The sequence below is a fragment of the Verticillium alfalfae genome, genomic scaffold, assembly GCF_000150825.1.
Source record: "Verticillium alfalfae VaMs.102 supercont1.5 genomic scaffold, whole genome shotgun sequence".
Lineage (NCBI taxonomy): Eukaryota > Fungi > Ascomycota > Sordariomycetes > Glomerellales > Plectosphaerellaceae > Verticillium > Verticillium alfalfae.
Genome location: NW_003315034.1, coordinates 756,052 through 775,287, shown reverse-complemented (window position 1 = coordinate 775,287; position 19,236 = coordinate 756,052). Strand labels below are relative to the sequence as shown.

Here is a 19,236-nt window from a genome sequence, read left to right as displayed (position 1 = left end):
CCGCCACGCCCATGTGGTGTTTCCCCCCCCCAAGGTATGTTGTCTCGAATCCACACGCCCGAGTTCCTGGTCATTAGTGAAAGAAATAACGTGTCCTTGCTCCGAAAATAAATAAGAAAAGAACGCCTTGTGTCCCTGATTACCATCTCGGTGCCGGGGAGGGAAATGCCCCATGTCCTCGTCGCCCAGCGTGCGCACATCACTTGGGATACGAGTAGCGCGGAGGGCCCTTGTCGGCCTCCCTCTTGGTTCCGGCCCCCGCCTGCGCCTGCCCCTGCTGCCGCGCCGCCAGCTCGGCAATCTTCTCGCGCGCCTTCATGAGGCTGCTGTTGTCCTGCTGTTTGAGCTTGGCGCGAATGTCGTACAGCGCCATGAGCGTCGACGCGCGGTCGAGGTCGTCCTCCGGGTCCGAGTCGCGCCGCGGCGTGCCGGGGACGGAGCCCTGGGCCGAGTTTGTGCGCGTCAGGGGCGGGCTCATGAGGATGCGGCGGCCGAACTTGTCGTGGCGCGCGGGGCCGGTGCCTGCGCTCGGGGAGGCGGAGCCCGTGTTCGTCCGCGGGATGGCCTGCGCGGACTGGGCGCGGCGGAGGTCGTCGGAGGGGCGGCGCGGGGCGGCGAGGCTGTGGCGGTCTTGTTCGACTTTCTGGATGGCCTTGTTTGCTGTGACGAGGGCGGCGGCAGCGTTGGGTTCCTGCACAAGACGAAGAAAGAAAGACTTTTGTCAGCTCTTCTGATGGTAGATGCCAGATTTCGCCAACAAAAAGTGTGCCCAAGCGGCCAAGCGGGGGTGGGCACACGACATCACCGGGAGAGAAGGGAGGAGGGGTGGCTTACCGCCGCGTTCAGACTGCTGAGATCAGCCAGCATCTGCGCCATCTGCAGGCTTTCCATGGCTGGCTGTGTGTGGTGGTTTCTGTACGGTGAACAGAGGAAGTCGTTCGTGTGATCTTATCTTTGATCGGGGGTGCGGTCGCCGTCGCTGGGTGCACGCGCTGCAAAATGTGGACAGCTCGACAGCTTGATGACGGAAGCTTTTTGGACTTTCGTCGCCCAGAGGCCAGCAAGAAGAGACGGGGTAAGGCTCTGGATCCCTTAGTCTAATGTAAAGCGGTGGATCGGACAGAAAGGAGAGCCCACTTGGCCGTGGTCGCGAACCCCGCTGGGTTGCGGGAACAAGGAAGCCAGCCCTCACAGGGCTAATCCCCTTGTGGCAACTGGGTTGCAGTGCCCCCCACACGAATTCTGCCATCCGGGAGCCTCGACCCCGCCTCCAACCTGTGCTCTGGTCGCGACCTGCGAAATCAGCCGCGAACGGGCCACACCCTCTTCGCCTCCGTCATGGGAAGACGCCAACGAGGAGTCGTCGAGTTGGAAGGAAATGACGTGTGTCAGGCGACTTCATGCGGCGACCTTCGTATGTGCCACCCTGTTTTATGCTGGCACTTGGATCAAGTCACCTGGAGAGCCCCTTATCTCGCTTTCTTGCGTTTAGCACAGCTTGCCCATTCAAGCAAAGCATTCAAGTACTGCTACATGTATCGAGCGAGTCAACTTTCAATGCAGGGTGCAGCTCCACACGCACAATCAATCTTGCATGTCTTAGACTTGCTGATGGGATGAGACGAAATGCGCCCAAGGTGCTGGCCACTGTGAGTGCAGGTCTCAGCCAGTCTCTCTGCCGATGGCAAGGTCCAGCTACGCCGGTTCTATTACTAAGGTGCACCGCCTTAGTCAGCAAATGTGGAAGTCGCGATTCATCCTTCTCACTCACAAGACTTTCGATTGCCTCGTCAACGGTAGAAAAGGAGACTGCCGATCCTCCAAGGCTTGCGGGAGCATCGCAAGTGGATGTGTAATTCAGAATACCATAGCATTGTCTGTCACGAGCTTAACGTCTTTCAGCCGCATCGTCGTAGCCCAATTCCCAAATCCCACGCTCGGCAATGGTACCGATTCCTCGGACCGAGACCCGAGACCCACGCAGACCTCCGAACCAGGAGCGTGTTGTCGGTTTGTTGAAATACACTCTCATGTCATGACCATCGTCAACAGCCTCACTCATCGCCACTCCGCACCTCAACCATGTCGCTCCTGTTCAAACGCTCCATGGCTACGGCCTCTTCTCTGCGGACAGCCGGCAAGGTTGTCTGCGTTGGCCGCAACTACGCGTAGGGCGGCCCCCTTCTCCCTTGCCCCGAAACTCTTTTCCGCGAACCCGGGGCTAATGTCATGTGCTCAGCGACCACATCAAGGAGCTCAATTCGGCCAAGCCCAAGCAGCCCTTCTTCTTTCTGAAGCCCACATCCTCCATCCTCCTGCCCGGTGGCGGCGCCATCCAGCGGCCCAAGGGCGTCGACATGCACTATGAGATTGAGCTTGCCGCCGTCGTTGGCAGGCAGATCCGCGACTTTGACCCCAACGACGAGCAGGGCGCTCTCGACGCCATTGAGGGTTTGTACACCCATGGAGACCCTCTCATGCACCTGCCTGCTGACATCTCCACAGCGTACGCCATGTCCATCGACCTGACGGCGCGCAACGTCCAGAACGAGGCCAAGAAGAAGGGCCTGCCCTGGAGCATCGCCAAAGGCTTTGACACATTCCTGCCCATGAGCAACATCATCCCCAAGGCCTCCATCCCCGACCCCCACAACGTTGAGGTCTTCCTCAAGCTCAACGGCGAGACGAAGCAGGACGCGTCCACGAACCTCATGCTCTTCCGCCTCCCCCGTCTGCTGGCCGACATCTCCAAGGTCATGACGCTCGAGAAGGGCGACATCATCCTGACGGGCACGCCTGCTGGCGTCGGCCCTGCGGGTCCCGGCGATGTCATCACGGGCGGAGTGCGCGTCAACGGCAAGGAGCTTGTCGAGGGCAAGATTGAGTATGCCGTGGAAGAGTCGACGAGCTCGTACGAGTTCAAGGAGACGTGAGAGCTATGAGTTCAGGATGTTTGACACCCCCCGAGAGCATCCCCTAATCTGGTCTTTTTCTTTCACGAGAGACAAACGTATATCAATGTATACCACGATCCATCTGCCGTTTGCTGTTTTCCTGCGCCTCCCCCAAATGCCATGCACGCCGCCCGTGACGCTGACTCGCCCCATCTTGACCCGCACAACGGCTGGAGGAGCCACAAATCCCGGCCGACGGAATATCACGCATTCATACCCACCACCACTGGGGCTTCTCGACCAAAGAACCCTCTGCCCCGTTCCACAGTGTGTTCATGAACCGATCGGCCGAAAGCGGAAGTCATCAACAGGGGGGATGGCGCAGTTGGGAGCGCGTTAGACTGAAGTCAACTTCAGGAAGTCAATCTAAAGGTCGCTGGTTCGATCCCGGCTCACCCCACGTAGCAGATCTTCGGATCTCACACTTTTGTCGCACGCGCGTTCGTTTTTGGTGGCTGCTATGTTTGAACGGCAGACCGCATGCAGTGTCGGTGTGGCAGCACCTCAACCATCATAGTGGCCATGAGGATGGATTGCGCATCACAAATTGACAATGCCTGGGTCATGAAAATTCATAATGTATACATGCGATCCGAACGCCGTCACACAGACACCCCCCTCCCTCCCTTCCCCCCCCCCCCGGCCCCAAGTCGTACGTGTCACCCTTACTCCAGGTTCGGGTCCCGAATGCTCCCCGGCCGCGGCGCCGCCTCAGCCATGGTCCCGCACGCGCCGCATCTCCTCTTCTCCTCGCTCGCCTTGAACTCGTTGACGGCCGCCTTGATCTGCGTGCCTAGGTCTGTGCAGTGGAAGGCCGCCTCGTGCACGACGGCCCGGCAGCCGTCGCAGTACCAGCGCATGCGATCGAGGCTTCCCGGCGGGCGGCCCTGCTCGAACACGACGCCGACCGTGTCGGCGAAGCGGACGGGGTTGTGCGGCGTGTTGGCGGGCAGCAGGAACATGTCGCCTCGCGGATGACGATGTCCTTGAAGGGCGCGTCGGCCGGATCGACGACCTTGAGGGTCATGGCGCCCTTGTACTGGTAGAACCACTCGGGCGTCGTGTTGATGTGGTAGTCGGTGCGGGCGTTGGGGCCGCCGACGATCTGGCGGCCGTGTTAGAAAGAAGAGCGCTCATACGAATGCCTGAGAAGGCGAGGGGGATGAGGAAACCCGGCGAACGTACCATGACGGTGAAGTCATCGTTGTAGACGCAGTAGTTGTTGATGGGGGGCTTCAGCAGGTGAGAGTTCTCTTCGAGCCTGGGTGGCAGTTACAAGGCTGTCCGAATCGCAACATGGCGCGCTGGTTTTGACTCACCACTTGGGCAGGTTGATGGGATTTGAAAGCATTCCGCGAGGCGTTGTGAAGTGCGGTGCTTGGTGAGAGTATGGTGACGCGTGCAAACCAAACCAACTAACAATATTCGAGTCTCTTTACAGGATTCGATGGTTTTTCAATTCTTTTTGGAAAATCAAACTAAAACGAGCATCGCGTTTGAAATGCCTCTTCGGTAAATTGAATGGCAAGGCGCGGCAGTGTCGGCGCGACGGCTGTGACTTCAGCGGCATTTGCCCCTCCACCCGCACCCCTACCATAACCCCGCGACATGATGCGACTGCCGTCTGATTGGTGTACCTCTGCGTTATCAATCAGCCATGGCCACCCACGGCGGTACCCGCCTCGTCATCGCTTTGATTATTCACCTGGTCAGAAAACCTTTGCTTCTGACAGAGGCATGGATCGAAGGGATTCTACCATTGTCTGAACTAGGGCGATGGAATAGGCGGCGTCACCTTGTATGGGTGTCGTGAACACCAAGCCAAAGTGAATGATGACTAAGCCCACCTATGGTGTGGCCTTCTACATGTACAGGCGACATCGGCAGACCATGGTGTTTTTGCGGGTTTTGAGGACCAAGCAAAAAGGAGTGCCGCCATAGAGCAACGCCAAAATAACTGCTTGTCGCTGACTACCTTGGCTCGGATCATCAGATGAGGTCAACACATCGCCAACATGTCGTCCGATAGGAATTGGACTTTGCTGCCGTGCGACCTCGTTGAGCACCAGATTGGCCAGGTCGACCTTTTGATGGCCATGTTCCCCACAGAAGAAGAGTTGACGATCCGAGATGAGTCGGAATATATTCTGAGCGCTCTGAAGACCAGCATTGAGGATGGCTCAGTACCGACCTTCAGCGCGTTGCCTGCTGTGGCTCTCCTGCTCACATTGGCAATCCCGGATCCTCAAGATCCAGACATCCACAAGTCGCTGCAGCTCGACATCAACGCACCATTCGCCTATGAAGGAAGTCATGCGCCGGACGAAGCACCAAGGATACGAGTCCGGATCCAGAAGCCGGACTGGCTCAGCAAGGCGGAAACAGCCCATCTCAACGCCCAGCACTCCGAGGTCGAAGAAGACCTCTTCAGTACAGTCGAAGCCATTCAAGAGGCGGCGGCCCAAAAGCTCAAGGAATCTCAAGAGGCTCGCGTCGACACCACATCAGATGCTGCTGCTGCTGCTGCTGCTGCGAACGGAGGCGGACCTCTAGTTCGAGTTTGGTTCTACTTTCCCTCCATCTCGACACGCTCCAAGCGCGATGACTTCATCATCAACGCGCCGCACTACAACCTGACGGGGTTCTTGTACGCCGGAAAACCTGGCCTTCTGTGTGTTGAAGGCCCCTCACAGTACATCGACGACTACATGAAATTCATCAAGACGGAGAGCTGGGGCGACATTCCGGCACATCACAAAAAGGTCAGCGAACGTCATCGTGAGAAGGGTATCACGACGAGAGTGTTTGCAGACATGCAGGAAAATTACAGATACCGTAGGGCAAAGGAGGGGCAACGTGCGAATCGAGGTGACATGAAAGCAATTGAGGAGTGGCTGTTGGAAAGAGGGCTGGGCGACGCGTTTACCAAGGTACTGATGTAGGCGAGCATACTAGAGGAACAATGGTCGCCAACCAGAGCAAGACAACGACTTGCGCATTTCCAAGCCTACCTCAAGCTGCGATAGCGGTCAAAAGTCGCGGAGTCCACAGCAGACCTGGAGCATGCCGCATGCCGCGCACAGCAGCACCCTAGGAATCATAGCCATGCTGACTATGAGCTACCAGGTATACGAGGGGTTGCGGGCGGGTTCTGGAACCGCCGATAGTATAGATTCGAGAGGTTCAGCTAATGCTATGTTCACAAGTGGGCTGCCATGCCATTGCCGCGGGGAATCCACCCTGCCTTGGCCTGTCCTTGCACCAGGGGACGGGAGGCACAAACTTATCCCACAACCTGACCTGAAGGACAAGCGAGCCCACACTACATCTATGCTGAAGAAGGCGAAAATTTCGCTCGCTAATTGAACACTACATCACTACCGTCATTGATGGCAGGGATACTAGCTGCGTGGCGCCCCATCATAGCCCGACTGAGACGAGGTTTCAAGCTCCAATAGGGCTGCCAGTCTTCTTGGTGTGCCATGATGCAGCCAAAACCCCTATGAGCAGATGCATTCCGATTCCTGGACAAGCTTTACGTGGGCCAGGTGAACTCAGCTGAAAACGCTTCGACGTGCCGAGAAAGATTCCACACTACTCATTCATATGCGGAGATCCGTGATGATCATGAATTCCTGCGTAGTGGACGCCGTGATCCATGCGCGGCATATTCTTCCCCATGTCTCAATCATGCCTACACCCTGCCTGTCTCATCTTACCTTGACTGGACCCAATGCTCGTCTGTATGGAATGTCTTGCGGCACGTAGGTATTTGGGAGTAAACCTTGGAAAGATCATTTCCAATTGTAGCCTACTTGTTTACACATGACCGCATTGCAGCACCTTCACCAACTCCAGGTTTCATTATTCGAAATAACGCGTGAGCTCACATGCACATCGAGCTGCCTCTAGGATTCTCTCGGCACAGGTATATAAAGGCGCTCCGCAAGCACCAATCTAGGCTTACTGAAATAATTGCGCAATCAAATCCCAGACCCTCTTGACACCATCAATCATGAAACTCATTTCTGCAACAGGCCTGGCTCTCTTCGTCAGCTTCGGCTTCTCTCTACCTTCAATGATGAAGACTACCTGCCAATTGGGCAGCATTGGGCCTGCCAATGCGGGAAATGCAGCCTGTAGCGCTTCTGTAAGTCTAAGGGAACCACCCGCTCACGCTCTCACGGCGAGGTCAACCTTGGATATCCTTTGCTTACAAGCGGACTAGTGTTTTGTTCAGCACGGCAACATCCACGGTGGACACTGCAATGAAAACGCGTAAGTTCAAGGCACCTTAAAATACATGATGGAGGTTAACATGAAAGTAGTGTGTGCGTTTGCAACTAGGTCTTTTGGACGGGTTCAGAAAGTTAGAAATACTCAACCATCGTCTACGTTGGCCCCAGAGCAGTGGCGGCAAAGTCAATGCTCTTTATCATTGTATTTGCAACGGGAACGAATACGAATATTCAAATCAAGGACTGCCTGCTCTCTCCCGGAGGAAATTTGACCTCACACCTGATCAGTGACCTTTATTTTGGCATTATGCGATGCTTGAAATGACGATGCATCGATCCTCCAGCTTCCTCGCCTCCTATTGGAAACACGGTTATTGATTAAGAAGGCCATAAAACTGCTTCTGGATATCAGCCCTCGCGTCAGTTCTGGTACCCGTAAAGGTGCTTCCCCGGCACTTGTCCAGTATAACTGAGCCGACAGTCTCCAGATCGGGTTGCCGGGGCTTCTTGGGCACCAACCGTAGGAACATAGATTGAATCCTCCTTCTTTGACTTTTCTGCATGGCATAATGAGAGCATAATATACTGAGATGCTTGCCGCTGGGCTTCGGGCTTCCTTGCACGACTCAGTAGAGAGAAACCGAGCGCCAACTCAGATACGAGGTGAATTTCGACACTCCTTCCAGTACCTTTTCCCGGGTGATCTACAACGCCCTTGGGCTTACAAACACGCGACAATTTCAAGACATCGATGGATTACTATCTCCCCCAATTGACCCTGGCAGTGATGGGTGGTTGTTGCTACTGACAAGGGGCGACCATCCCTGGTCATCCCACGAGTGTGGGGGAAAGGATTGAAGTCCAAGCCACACCCGCCAAGAACACTATTTACGGGTCTGGCTCGCATGTTCTAAGAGCCCTAGCCGCGTCCGAGTTGCATTCTAAATCCTCCCTTGGCTTGAACCCTGCTACAGGCTCCCTATTTTTAGCTGCCCGTTCGACTGCCGGCATCCTGACATTGAGGATTTTGGGTCTCTTACCACAACAGTCGGATAATTTCCCAAGTGATCGATGGAGGCTTGGTGAGCTAGTTGCGATGGTCCGCTGTCCATGCATTCAGACACGGCATGGGTTGATTGCCAGCGTAATCAGTCTGCAAATAGCATATCAGCGTGGTTCGAGATAGTCTTCGGCATCATGATCCTGCCCGAACATCCACGACAACCCGAAGTTCACGGTATAGTGAGCTTGCTTGACTGCACCCAATTTGACATAAAAGACAGATGCCCAACGAGTTTTCAAGTCAATCTCTTTGGATATCATCAACATCATCATTCACTCCTCCTAAACAGCATCATCGACAGCTCCTGGCTTTCTCCATCTCACTCAGCTATCCTCACAGCAGCTACTTTGCGACCTTCAACAACTCTTGTCCGGGATCCGCATTCGTGGCGCTTCGATAACCACAATGCCTTTCTTCCTTTCGGCCGCTCTTCTCGGCCTCGGCGCTGCTCACTTGGCTGCGGCTCAGACTGTCAACTGCAATTCTATGGGAATCCCGAATGGCTACCAGGGCTTTGACAAGTGGCGCGCCACAACCAAGGACTGCTCGGAGGCCACCAACAAACTCGAAGAACACTTTGGTCAGGCAGTCCCAGAGGCTTCCTTCGGTTGCGTTTCTTTGGCCGTCTCGGGCGGGTGCGAAGTTTCCATGTGCGACTCGTCGGATGTCCGCAGAAACATCGACTACGCCGCGGCCTGGACGGCGGCAAGGGCCATTCATGCCAGACACAAAGAGAACGGAGAGGTGGCTGGGTACATCTCGCTTGACGATTACAGCGATGCTGGTGGCTTCAAGGTGTTCGTCAAGGTTGCCGCGACCGACAGCCCCAACCCGACCGGCAAGCGAAAACGCAGCCTTGTTCGGCCGCCCCAGTGCCTTGAACCTGGCTGAGCGGGAAGAGGTCAAGGAGGTGGAGGCTCGAGCCCCATCTGACGAGGCCAGCGCGCTCTCTGCAGTGGAAAAGCGCTGAGAACTGGAACTGGTTTAGCAAGGAGAGCTGGCCTATCGATCACACCGGGCTATACACCAACATCAGAACTGCGTGGGGCACCGATGAGCACATCGCCGATGACCAAGTCCTTAATGCTATGGAGAATCTTCTCACCGACTGGAACAACGTCCAAGGCAACCCTTCGAGCCTCACACCGCCTGCATACCATGCCCCCAACGACATGAGGATCCAATTTGAGTGGGCTGCGCACAACAACCATAACGTCAATGACATTGGCTACGAGGAAAGAATTCAAATGCTGCACTGGGCAGTTCAAGAACGCCGAATCCACGCCCCGCGTCAGAACTTCTCCATGCAGGTCAGACGTGGCGCCGTGACCATCGGTCATCTCATCATTCGCGTTTTCTGGGTCGGCCAGGACCAGTCGCTGTCTAACGTCTGTGACTAAAACAAGGAACCCAAAGGTCTTGCAGGATGGAACGCAATGTCGGAAACTGGCGCTTTGAGATCAAAAGAGAGGGGAAAGGGGTACATAACTTGTGCGAAGTTCAGAGCGGGTGTACTCAGAGGGCAATATAAGAGATGTTTCAAATCGATCAACCTGCACTTTATACAGCCCATAACCCTTTGCCAAGTGTCGTTTCATTTTCACTCGATTCCTATCTGAGCATATCGTTTCTTTGACTTAGATCAAGGTCGGCAGTCGCGTGCGCCATCGGCGTACTCCATTGACAGAACCAAGGTCCGTCCAACAAGACGGTAATCATCGGCTCCACGGGAAGCAATAAACCACTTTTCTTTGGCACTAACAGCTGGTGACGAAGCTAAGGATATCAAGATGACTTACGCGCCATCTCAGATTAGGTACACACTGTTTGAATCCCACCAGTTGCAGTCTTGTGGTCTGTGCAAACAACCTGACAACAGGGGTATATATCAGTGCACTTCCGGCTGCCCTTCTGTCCCCGCCATGTCACGTTGTCCTGGACGAGCTTCGTAGAACATACAGGGACTTGCCAGAAACCCGGAGTCGAGATGCCCTGTTGAAGGGGAAGGAAAGTCGGACTGTCAGGACCTCCAGTAGCCGTGTCTGCCGACTTGCGCAAACCGAAGGGCAGCTTCTCGCCGTTTTCTTTCCATCCGTCATAAGCAGACCGCGCAAGCTCCTGCCAGGTAATCTCCCAGTCGTTGTCTGCCTTACCGATGTCCGGCAAGCCGTATGGATACTCTGCTATGCTGCTCTCCCTCGTCTTTCCTCCAATCGACTTAACAGACGGGACGCAAATAACCCACAAGTCTTTGTTGTCGTACTTCAAGTACGCGTCATTGCGCCACCTGCCCAGGAAATTGGTGGTCTTCTGCGGGTCAAAAGGCTCGAATGATCCAACGGCCACCACCGGGGCACACGACTCATCGGCCGCCCAAGCATTGGTGACAAGCCTGGCGTGGATTACCTTCTTGACGACGGTGCCCATCTGACCCTGGCTCACATCCTTCGCTGGATTCAAAACGAACAAACCATTGTTGAGGAGGCCAATCATGGCAGCCGATCCAGCAGGATCCCCGCTGAACAAGAAGTTCATGAGGTTGTCAATGCTGTCTTTCAGCATCTTCACCATCAGCTCGGCTGCCTTCTGAACCGAGTCGGCCGCATCAATAGCACCCTGCTCACTGCTCGGACGTGGTGCACTTAGTAACTAGGCCAAGACGATGTACGTTGTTCTCTAGGCGTGAGGAGGGTGCTGTACTCACGAGTCTGAAACATTGCCTCCCATGAACTCATACGCGCTGATAGCGCTGCCTACACTGTCGCGTGCGCTTGTTGCTTTATCGTTGGCAGCCGTCCACTTGGAGAACTGATCTGTGTCCAGAACCTGTTCACGAGTAGAGTCAGATGAAAATTCAAGTGTGTGTATGCCACAGAATACGTGAAAGCCCTCACCTTCTCCCAAATTCCAGCACCTGTGAATGCGAATATGGTGTCGAAAGAACCCAGGATAACTTTCAACGTGCCAAGCCAGTTCCCGGTCTGTGGCCGCACAAACTTGGCTGCCATGTCCTTTGCGTTGCTCGTGATGGAGTTCTCAACTTCGACAACAGCATCGTAATACTTTTGGTAGAATGCGTTGAGGTTTCCAAAGGCGAGCTCGACCATAGCTACGGACGAGTACGTGAGGGTCTGGCAGCTGATGGCATTGCTGTACGATGCAGATGTTAGATCTCACTCGAAAAAGAGGGTACAGCATCCATTGGGTGCACACATACCAACCACTCTTGCCGAGTTTGTCGCACGAATAGTCCTCTGGTAACTCTGTGGCCTGGCTCGGGTCATGATCGGTTCCCCACATCCAGCCGACGGCGACAGGCATGTTGGTCAACCACCGGGGGATGATATCGGGGTTGCCGTTGTTGCGAATTCTGGTGATTAGCTCCCACCATGCCATCATGTCTTCGAGGGTCATTTGTGCCATGACTGCGTCCCACCTCTTCCAAGGGTCGATGCCGATGTTTCCAGCGATACCACAGTCTTTCCTATCTGTTCGAGTGTCAACCTGATTCTAGATGAAGGGGCATATATGGAGCCAAATGAGCACTTACAGCATTTCCACGCTGTGATACAAATGTCAGATATTATCGTCACGTAGTAAGTAAGGGTCACTTACGGAGGCCAGAATTGGCTGCTTTGCAAGCTGCCATGTCCTTCACCTTGCCGTCATCGTCAAGCGGCGTCTCCTTAAAGATGCCTCCTGGGACAGCAGGCCGAGTCTGCGTGCAAGCTGACGGAGGACAGTATCCTCGTGAACAAGCAAAAGCGCAGAGACCAATGTACTCAGATCCAAGGTTCGCCAGCGGGTAGCCAAGAGGTTTGCTTGCAGGGGGCTGGACCATGCGGCCCTTGGTGGAGCATGTGCACGGGGAGGGGCTACAGAAAATTAGCATGCCTCCTGGATTTACGGCGAGGACATTTGACGACTGACCAGTATCCGCGGCCACAGCTAAAGTCACACAGGCCCCCGAAGTTTCCTTGTCCGGTTCCGGATACGCATCCTTGCTGGGTTACCGGCACCTCGGGCTCTGGCTCTGCTGGCTCCGGGATAGGCTGGGGAATGACGCATTTGCCCTTGAGCGATGCGTCTTTCGTGCATACTCCAGTAGGACAATAGTTGTGGTTGCATGAGAACTAGTAGTGAGTATTGTGAGTCAGCAAGAGTCTCCGCATCGACGGTGCATGGTGTTGGAGCTCAAGAAGAGGCTTGAGAGAAGTATTCAGACTTACAGAGCAAAGTCCCTCGTACGTGCAAGTCATTCTGGTATGTCAGTGGTAAGCATGTAGCTGCGGACGTGGTGATGGACGGATCTCTTACCCAGCGGCAGGCCAAGCATCAATGTTGAGGGACTTGGGCTCGGTCACCTTGAGGCCCATCTTGGTACAAGTACAGGGTCCGCGAGGACAGTAGCCATAGTTGCAAGCAAAGGAGCAGATGCCCTCGAAATTCTCGTGAGCAGCCCCGAAATCCTTCACTCCCGTGCCGGCGACGCAAACTTGGTCACCCAGCGATCGCGGCGGCGTCACAGAGACCGCTGCGCCTCTGGAACTGCCGACCCAGGCGTTCCAGTTGTTGAGGCCAGCGTTCTTGGAGCAGTCCGTTGTGATGGCAGGGCCCTTCACTGAGAGGCCGCCCCTCGACAGACTCACGACCACCTCGCCTGTGGCGCCGTTGAAAGGCACACTGCCGTGGTAGATACCGACGCCTCCGTCGGGAATGGAGTCCCAGGCCCATTGGGCCTGCGCCTTGCCACCGATGGAGACTGTCGCTGCCGCGTTGGAGCCCAGCAGGGCTGAATAGAAGATGCGGTCCTCCGAAAGTTCAGCGGGAGAGTACACCGTCTGATGCTGGGAGGCTGTGTTTCCTGTGGTTCCGCCACTCGAGCAAGCCGAGCCTGGGTTCAACCGATACCAAGTAGTCAACGTCTCACGAGACACCGTCGAGATGTTGTTCTTGTATGTGTCGATGACATAAGGCAGCATATCACGCCATCCGTCATGTGGCATATCCCGAACATAGTTGAAAGGCGAATTGCCTCTGTTGGCAGCAAAAGCAGAGTATTGCCTCTCGTCCAGAGGACCGATGTAATGAGACTCCCCATAATCGTTCCATGAGATCTAGAGATGGGTTAGGCTTTGCATCGAGGACGCAAAAACAAAGAAAGAGAGGCAAGAACCGTGCAACCAGCATCACTTACGATTTGCACAAACTCGGGTTGCAAGTACCAGATGTGGGCCCAGCGATCAAACCAAGTGTGGTCGCCCCTCCAAAGCCAGTTCTTGTCAAAGCCCGGCATGTTTGTGTAGAACCAAGGGGCGACCGGCATCATGTAAGGCATGCCCTTCATAAAGTCAAGGTAGGAGGCATCGACCTCAGTGTTCTTACGGTTCGGGCCTTCAGCCCAAGCGGCCCAGCTGAATAGACCATCAGCGACGCCGAGGGCCACGGCCTTCTTGGCTCCTAGGGAGGACCAGGACGGGATGAAGAAGCACCCGGTCTCTTTCTTGATTGTGGGCCAGTCGGAAGAAGATTTGGGACCCTCAAACGTGGAAACGAGGGGCTGAGAGCCGCGGCGGAAATAGGCTGACGAGGCGGCATACTAAAGCAAGGTGTTGTGAATATAAGCTCTGCAGTCGGACGGTGCAAGTTTGAGCAAGATGTTCGTTGGACCTACTTTCTTGATCATGGTTATGACAGTGCCTTGCGGCCACGCCCCGTTGCCAGCATAGTCAAACGATAGGAAAAGCTTGAAGCCCTTACTTTCAGCAGCAGTGAAGAAGAGCGGAAGGTTGGCGTCGGTGGTGTCCTCATCCATGGAGAAGTTGACGGCAAAGCCATCAATGTGCGCTTCTTGGGCAAGGCCGATCTCACGCTGATAGTCTGCCACGGTAAAGCCGGCGGTGTTAGACAGCATGAAATGCGCGAAAACCGACTTGGCCTGGATCTGCACTATCCAGAGAGCCAGAGCCAGCAGCGCAGCAAAAGTTCGACAGCCGATCATGTTGTCGGGCGTCAGGAGAGATTGCCAGGTGGGTGAGGATGCCTCTGAGGCCGTTAGAGTAACCTGCACTCATGCTTCTGTCTTCCTCGCGTCTCTTATATGAATCTGCGCAGGAGACGAACCCCCGCCCTAGTCATCATCGAAACATGGAATGCCCCTTTGCCTTGTTGAGCTCTTTTCCAGCCTGCATGCTCGTAAGCCGTCCCGCCGAAATCCTTCAACAGAGCGATGGTACGGCAAACGGAGATCGGGTCCTTGTCCTTGAGGAATTACTAGCCCCAAAACCCTCATCCAGCGCTGTAATTTGTGCAGCATCCGAGACCTAGATTGGATCATGGAGATTGGGATGCGGGATGAGTGCCGTTCGCAGTTTAGCTCGCCGAACCGTCGACCCAGGCCCGCGGGCTAGGCCGAGCATTAAGGGACTTTGGTCTAAGCCCTATGGCAGTCGACCCGATCAAATCTCTTGGCCCTGGAGATAGCCGGGCGAACATGGCAAACGTGCTGGACGATATTGCCACAAAGCTGCAGCAGGTTCGGCTCGTACTCTGAGTCGGCTTTTGCTGGCCGCGTTACATGGGGTGAGGTGAGCACTAAGCAGGGTCTTGGTGCCGGGGGTTTTCCCTGCATGGTTGGACCCCATCGGTGGAACAACTGTCCCCGATCACCTGCCTACATTGGCAAGCCGTAACGAAGAAAAGAGAGCCAGGGGTGATTCGGACTTGATGGGAGAGCTGGTAGCGAGTACCAGGACGAGTGTGACGATAGGTCGAAGAGGAAATCTGCCTTCGCCACGGGTTACCCGGCACGAGAAAACTATGCCTGCATCTCACAAGGTGACAACGCTTCGCTCTGTTACATGGAAAAATCCACGACGGTAGCCCATATATTTCTTTCAAACAGGCACGCCACGCTTTTCACAGAATCGCTGTGTAGATAGGCAGGTATTTACGGCAAGCTGATGTCGAAACAGATTGAAACCCTCGGCGGCTCGCGATGCTAGGCAATGCTGAAAGACGGAGGCTGAGTATGCAGGTGGTGCAGCTGCAGGCCTCATTCGCAGTGCCTCGCAGGGATTAGACATCAACGCAGCTCAAGGCTTTCATAGTCTTGGCGCGTGATGACAAGCCATGACCACTGCTCCAGAAACATCGTGAAGCCTGGTCGCTAGGGCTGGCTCAATCCTTCGTATTATCCCCAGTCGAACAGATCATCGCATTTCTCATGGAGGTGACGACTGGAGTGGCCGGCCTTGTCATATTTGCCATCGATGCGGCCTTTAAGCTCACGAATCTCGTCAATGAAATCCGAGACGCGCCCGACGATATTCGCGATCTGGGGTCGAACCTCATATCCCTTGCAACGATTTTGAACAGCACAAAGACATTGTGCTCGCTGGACGAGTTTAAAGACGTCGATGAGCTGCTGTCGGAAACTCTGATGAGCTGCGTGAAACAAGTGCGAAGGATGCCAGCAGCAGCCTGTACGACGAGCTGAGCGCCTTCAAGCTCGCACGCCGACGAACCCCTGGCGTGTTAGGCGGAGTTTGCGACAAAAGGTGCACTGGTCCTGGCGGCAAAAGTCAAGGCAGGCTCTTAAAACGAGACTGTTTGATTCTAGAGACAACCTGAACATGGCCATCACCGTCCTCAATGGGTACCAAACGTTCAGTCCAGCAAGGTCCTCTACAGTCGAGCTGACAGACGATGCAGTACGGTGGCCGGCAAAGGGTACCATGCGATTCGCATGGACATTGCCGAGCTCAACATGAAGCTGGACCGGGGCGCGAGCCCTGCGAGCCGTGCTACCCGGCAGCGCTTTCGCGACAAGCTAGAAGACGATCTGAGAAGCGTGACGAGTGATAGTCAGGTCGTAAGCGTAGCGGGCAGGACAGATGTGAATTTCGGGATCCGCAACTACTTTGATCGCCTAGAGGTCGCCACGATCCCAGCGGCTCCTCCGCCTATTGACTCGCTGTGGGTGAACATCTGTCACCTATCACATTATCATTCTCGCTTACAGGTTTCCATGCAGTCCAGAGCAGGCCGGCAGTGCTGCAGACACGGAAGAAGCTGTCGGTCACGGGTCTGCGCGCGCGCCAAAAACACTCCTAGAAGCTGTGACGTCTGGAGACCGAGCCGCCGTGGAGTATGTGCTGTCCCAGGACGCTAGCCTGAACCAGCGATCACCAGAAGGCCAGACTGTATTGCACATTTGCGTCTCGTACGACGACAGGGAAACGGCAGACATTCTCATCAAGCATGACACGAGCATCATCAACAGGAAGAACTCTCGCAGCGAGACGCCTTTCCAGTTCGCCTTGCTAGAGCAGTCCTGGAACGTAGCTGGCCTTCTCATCGAGCGGGGCTGCTCCATGGGCCAGTTCGCCACGGAATTCTTCACTTGGCTGCCGCAGCATGTGACGGATCTGGATTCCGTGCAGCCCGTCATCTGGGCTTGCGCAAAGCGACTGGGGAGCGGCATCGGCTCGACACCGCTTCTGCATCGAGCTATGGAGCGTGGTGACACACGGTCTCTCGAGATTCTACTACAGCAGGGGCTCAACCCTGATCTTCCCGAGGCGGACACAGGTACGCAGTTGATTCCTCAACTTTCACGAGCTCTTGTACCCGAAGAGTCTGTTCCAGATGATCTGTTCCAGCTGACGCACTTCTGCTTCCAGGGTTGCGGCCGATCCAGGTCGCCGTGGTGCTGGAGCAGCGGGAGCACGCCAGGCTCTTGATCGAACACGGCGCCTCGCTCAACAGGTTTATCCCGGCGACGATCGCCACGGACAAAATTCAACCACAGCACGAGCGCGAATACCACAGCCGGTGCCGCGCGCTGTTGTATGACGCCTCGCTTCTGCAGATCTCCATCCTGTTCAACAAGGACGATACACCAGCCATGATGCAGCTCCTCCTGGACAACGGGGAGGATCCGGACTCCAAGGTGGGAGGGACCGCCAACCTCCTCACGCACCTCTATCTCGAGTCCCAGTGGGTCTACGCCCAGGCCATCATACGCGCGGGCGGCGACGTCAATGGGCGTGGTCCAGACGGCTCGACGACGATGCACTGGGCGGCGCACATGAACAACGCGCCCCTCATCAAGATGCTGCGAGACTACGGCGCCGACGTCAACGCCAGGCATCCGGGCAAGGACGACTCAACACCCCTCATGCTCGCTGTGCGACACAGAGCGAGGGCGGCGGTCATGACACTGCTCGACGCAGGGGCGAATGCCAGAATGACAGACGTGTGGGGTACCACGGCACTCGGAAACGCGGAACATTTGAAGTCGGATCCAGAGTGGGCAACTACCCTGTCGGCACTGAGAAAGGCAACCATGCAGTCAGCCAAGACGAAGCCGCTCTTCGTTCTTGTCAGCGGTGAGGAACGGGAGACATCGAACCCAAAAGGATGGGGAGATGCAGTCGATGGTATTCCTTAGGCGCTGGAATGTGCCTTAGATGCATTATGCCCGCTAAGTGCAAGTATGAGTGCGATTGCATCTGCCGGCCGACAACGTGGTGGGGTAAACGGCTGCGCTAACCGAATCGAGGTCGTACCTGTAACACCTCAACCGCCAGTGACGGCCAGCTGACCTGGTGCTGTCGAGGTGTCGAATCACCAACAGCAACCTCAAAGCTATCCAGAGTAGCCATTTGCGCGCATTTGAGAGCTTTTGTCTTTTGCGATTCCGATTCTATACCTTCGCATTTCTTCTTTCTGCCTCTTCAACTCAACGTCCCGCCGGAACTCTGCCCACCCCACTGGATTCTACCGTACCTATCTATACCCCATAATCGGCCACGACACCCGGTGAAGCATACGAACAGACACAATGGATCACTCCCACATGGATCACGGCGACTCTGGCCATGGCGGTATGGACCACGGCCACGGCGGAATGGACCACGGCGACATGGGCGGCGCCCAGTGCAGCATGAACGCAAGTCACCCTCTCCCCCCTTTCACCTCTGCCTAGGCACCAGCTAACCCGTGCCGCTCTTCAGATGCTCTTCACCTGGGACACCAACAACCTCTGCATCGTCTTCCGTCAATGGCGCATCGACTCGACCTTCTCCCTCGTCCTGTCACTCCTCCTTGTCGTCGCTCTGACCGCCGGCTACGAGGCCCTCCGCGCCGCCTCCCGCCGCTACGAGACGGCCGTCAACAAGCGTGTCACGAACCTCCCCAGTACGTCTCCTCCAACCCCCCCCCCTTCTTATAGCCCCTCTATCTCCCACCCCGCCATGTCATGTCTCCCCAATCCCTCGAGTCTGAGCGCTCGGCGGCTAAAGACGTGTGTCCCGCTCGATAAAGCCACCGGTGACCGAGAACCCGATACTGAGACCACGCCCTTCCTCTGGACAGGATCGCAGCAGGTTGAGGCGAGCAAGACCGCGCACGTCGTCAAGGCCGTGCTCTACGCGCTGCAGAACTTTTACGCCTTTATGATCATGTGAGTTTGGCTCTGCTTCTTCTTTTTTTTTCTTCCGTATTTCCCTCTGCCCCCGCGCCCTCTCACTTGTAGGGGTTGTCGGAGGTGGACGGTCCGAGAATCGGGGTTTGCTGACGGCGCAGGTTGATCTTCATGACGTACAACGGCTGGGTCATGGTTGCTGTGGCGCTCGGCGCGTTCGTGGGCTACCTTCTCTTCGGCAACTCGACGTCCTCTACCAAGGACAACGCCTGCCATTAAGAGACGTTTGTTTGCATCGCTGGTCCTGTTCAAGGCAGATGGGGAGTGTGTCAAGCTGGAGTCTCATTTCATTCATCTAAAGGTTGCGGCCGCCATGGGATATCTACATCAGTATGCGACGGACACGTCGACATGACTTCAATGCAAATGCAAAGAGAAAGAAACAACAAAGCTCTACATCTTGGCCGGCTCTCCAGCTCCTTCTGCTGCTCCTGCTGCTCCTGCTGCTGTAGCCTTGGTCTCCTCCTTGAGAGCCGGGTCGGAAGTGACGTC

The 19,236-nt window shown here is 55.6% G+C and overlaps 10 protein-coding genes and 1 non-coding gene across 11 annotated transcripts in view; 7 read left to right on the top strand and 4 right to left on the bottom strand.

The window, feature by feature from the left end:
* Nucleotides 1-199: 199 nt before the first annotated feature.
* VDBG_04561 (conserved hypothetical protein) lies at nt 200-891 on the bottom strand (the record flags this gene model as incomplete). The annotated part of the gene is made up of 2 exons (XM_003004909.1): nt 200-691; nt 835-891. The coding sequence occupies 2 exons, from the start codon at nt 889-891 to the stop codon at nt 200-202; spliced, it is 549 nt and encodes a 182-aa protein (XP_003004955.1).
* Nucleotides 892-2,082: 1,191 nt separating this feature from the next.
* Nucleotides 2,083-2,933, top strand: VDBG_04560 (fumarylacetoacetate hydrolase domain-containing protein; the record flags this gene model as incomplete). Its single annotated transcript, XM_003004908.1, has 3 exons — nt 2,083-2,168; nt 2,240-2,451; nt 2,506-2,933. The coding sequence occupies 3 exons, from the start codon at nt 2,083-2,085 to the stop codon at nt 2,931-2,933; spliced, it is 726 nt and encodes a 241-aa protein (XP_003004954.1).
* A 331-nt stretch (nt 2,934-3,264) lies between these two features.
* VDBG_15092 lies at nt 3,265-3,354 on the top strand. Its single transcript has one exon. It is a non-coding gene; the product is annotated as a tRNA-Phe (tRNA).
* Nucleotides 3,355-3,619: 265 nt separating this feature from the next.
* On the bottom strand, nt 3,620-4,305 carry VDBG_04559 (3-hydroxyanthranilate 3,4-dioxygenase; the record flags this gene model as incomplete). The annotated part of the gene is made up of 4 exons (XM_003004907.1): nt 3,620-3,753; nt 3,807-4,059; nt 4,140-4,215; nt 4,274-4,305. 4 exons carry the CDS (start codon nt 4,303-4,305, stop codon nt 3,620-3,622), a joined length of 495 nt encoding a protein of 164 aa, XP_003004953.1.
* Nucleotides 4,306-4,969: 664 nt separating this feature from the next.
* On the top strand, nt 4,970-5,896 carry VDBG_04558 (conserved hypothetical protein; the record flags this gene model as incomplete). Its single annotated transcript, XM_003004906.1, has 1 exon — nt 4,970-5,896. The coding sequence occupies one exon, from the start codon at nt 4,970-4,972 to the stop codon at nt 5,894-5,896; it is 927 nt and encodes a 308-aa protein (XP_003004952.1).
* Nucleotides 5,897-6,931: 1,035 nt separating this feature from the next.
* VDBG_04557 (predicted protein) lies at nt 6,932-7,447 on the top strand (the record flags this gene model as incomplete). Its single annotated transcript, XM_003004905.1, has 3 exons — nt 6,932-7,104; nt 7,183-7,232; nt 7,283-7,447. 3 exons carry the CDS (start codon nt 6,970-6,972, stop codon nt 7,299-7,301), a joined length of 204 nt encoding a protein of 67 aa, XP_003004951.1.
* Nucleotides 7,448-8,660: 1,213 nt separating this feature from the next.
* Nucleotides 8,661-9,655, top strand: VDBG_04556 (predicted protein; the record flags this gene model as incomplete). Its single annotated transcript, XM_003004904.1, has 2 exons — nt 8,661-9,127; nt 9,244-9,655. 2 exons carry the CDS (start codon nt 8,661-8,663, stop codon nt 9,653-9,655), a joined length of 879 nt encoding a protein of 292 aa, XP_003004950.1.
* Nucleotides 9,656-10,052: 397 nt separating this feature from the next.
* On the bottom strand, nt 10,053-14,256 carry VDBG_04555 (glucan endo-1,3-alpha-glucosidase agn1; the record flags this gene model as incomplete). The annotated part of the gene is made up of 8 exons (XM_003004903.1): nt 10,053-10,878; nt 10,960-11,081; nt 11,150-11,405; nt 11,473-11,743; nt 11,871-12,130; nt 12,573-13,372; nt 13,453-13,854; nt 13,930-14,256. 8 exons carry the CDS (start codon nt 14,254-14,256, stop codon nt 10,068-10,070), a joined length of 3,249 nt encoding a protein of 1,082 aa, XP_003004949.1.
* Nucleotides 14,257-15,889: 1,633 nt separating this feature from the next.
* Nucleotides 15,890-17,709, top strand: VDBG_04554 (ankyrin; the record flags this gene model as incomplete). Its single annotated transcript, XM_003004902.1, has 4 exons — nt 15,890-15,912; nt 15,969-16,232; nt 16,279-16,847; nt 16,940-17,709. The coding sequence occupies 4 exons, from the start codon at nt 15,890-15,892 to the stop codon at nt 17,707-17,709; spliced, it is 1,626 nt and encodes a 541-aa protein (XP_003004948.1).
* Nucleotides 17,710-18,139: 430 nt separating this feature from the next.
* VDBG_04553 (conserved hypothetical protein) lies at nt 18,140-18,963 on the top strand (the record flags this gene model as incomplete). The annotated part of the gene is made up of 4 exons (XM_003004901.1): nt 18,140-18,145; nt 18,275-18,458; nt 18,636-18,723; nt 18,846-18,963. 4 exons carry the CDS (start codon nt 18,140-18,142, stop codon nt 18,961-18,963), a joined length of 396 nt encoding a protein of 131 aa, XP_003004947.1.
* A 76-nt stretch (nt 18,964-19,039) lies between these two features.
* Nucleotides 19,040-19,236, bottom strand: part of VDBG_04552 (NUDIX domain-containing protein) — a gene marked incomplete at both ends in the record, with an annotated part of 1,505 nt that continues 1,308 nt past the window's right edge. Inside the window, one exon of the mRNA XM_003004900.1 lies at nt 19,040-19,066. Within this exon, the coding sequence (XP_003004946.1) occupies nt 19,040-19,066 (27 nt within the window). The remainder of the gene's footprint in view (nt 19,067-19,236) is intronic.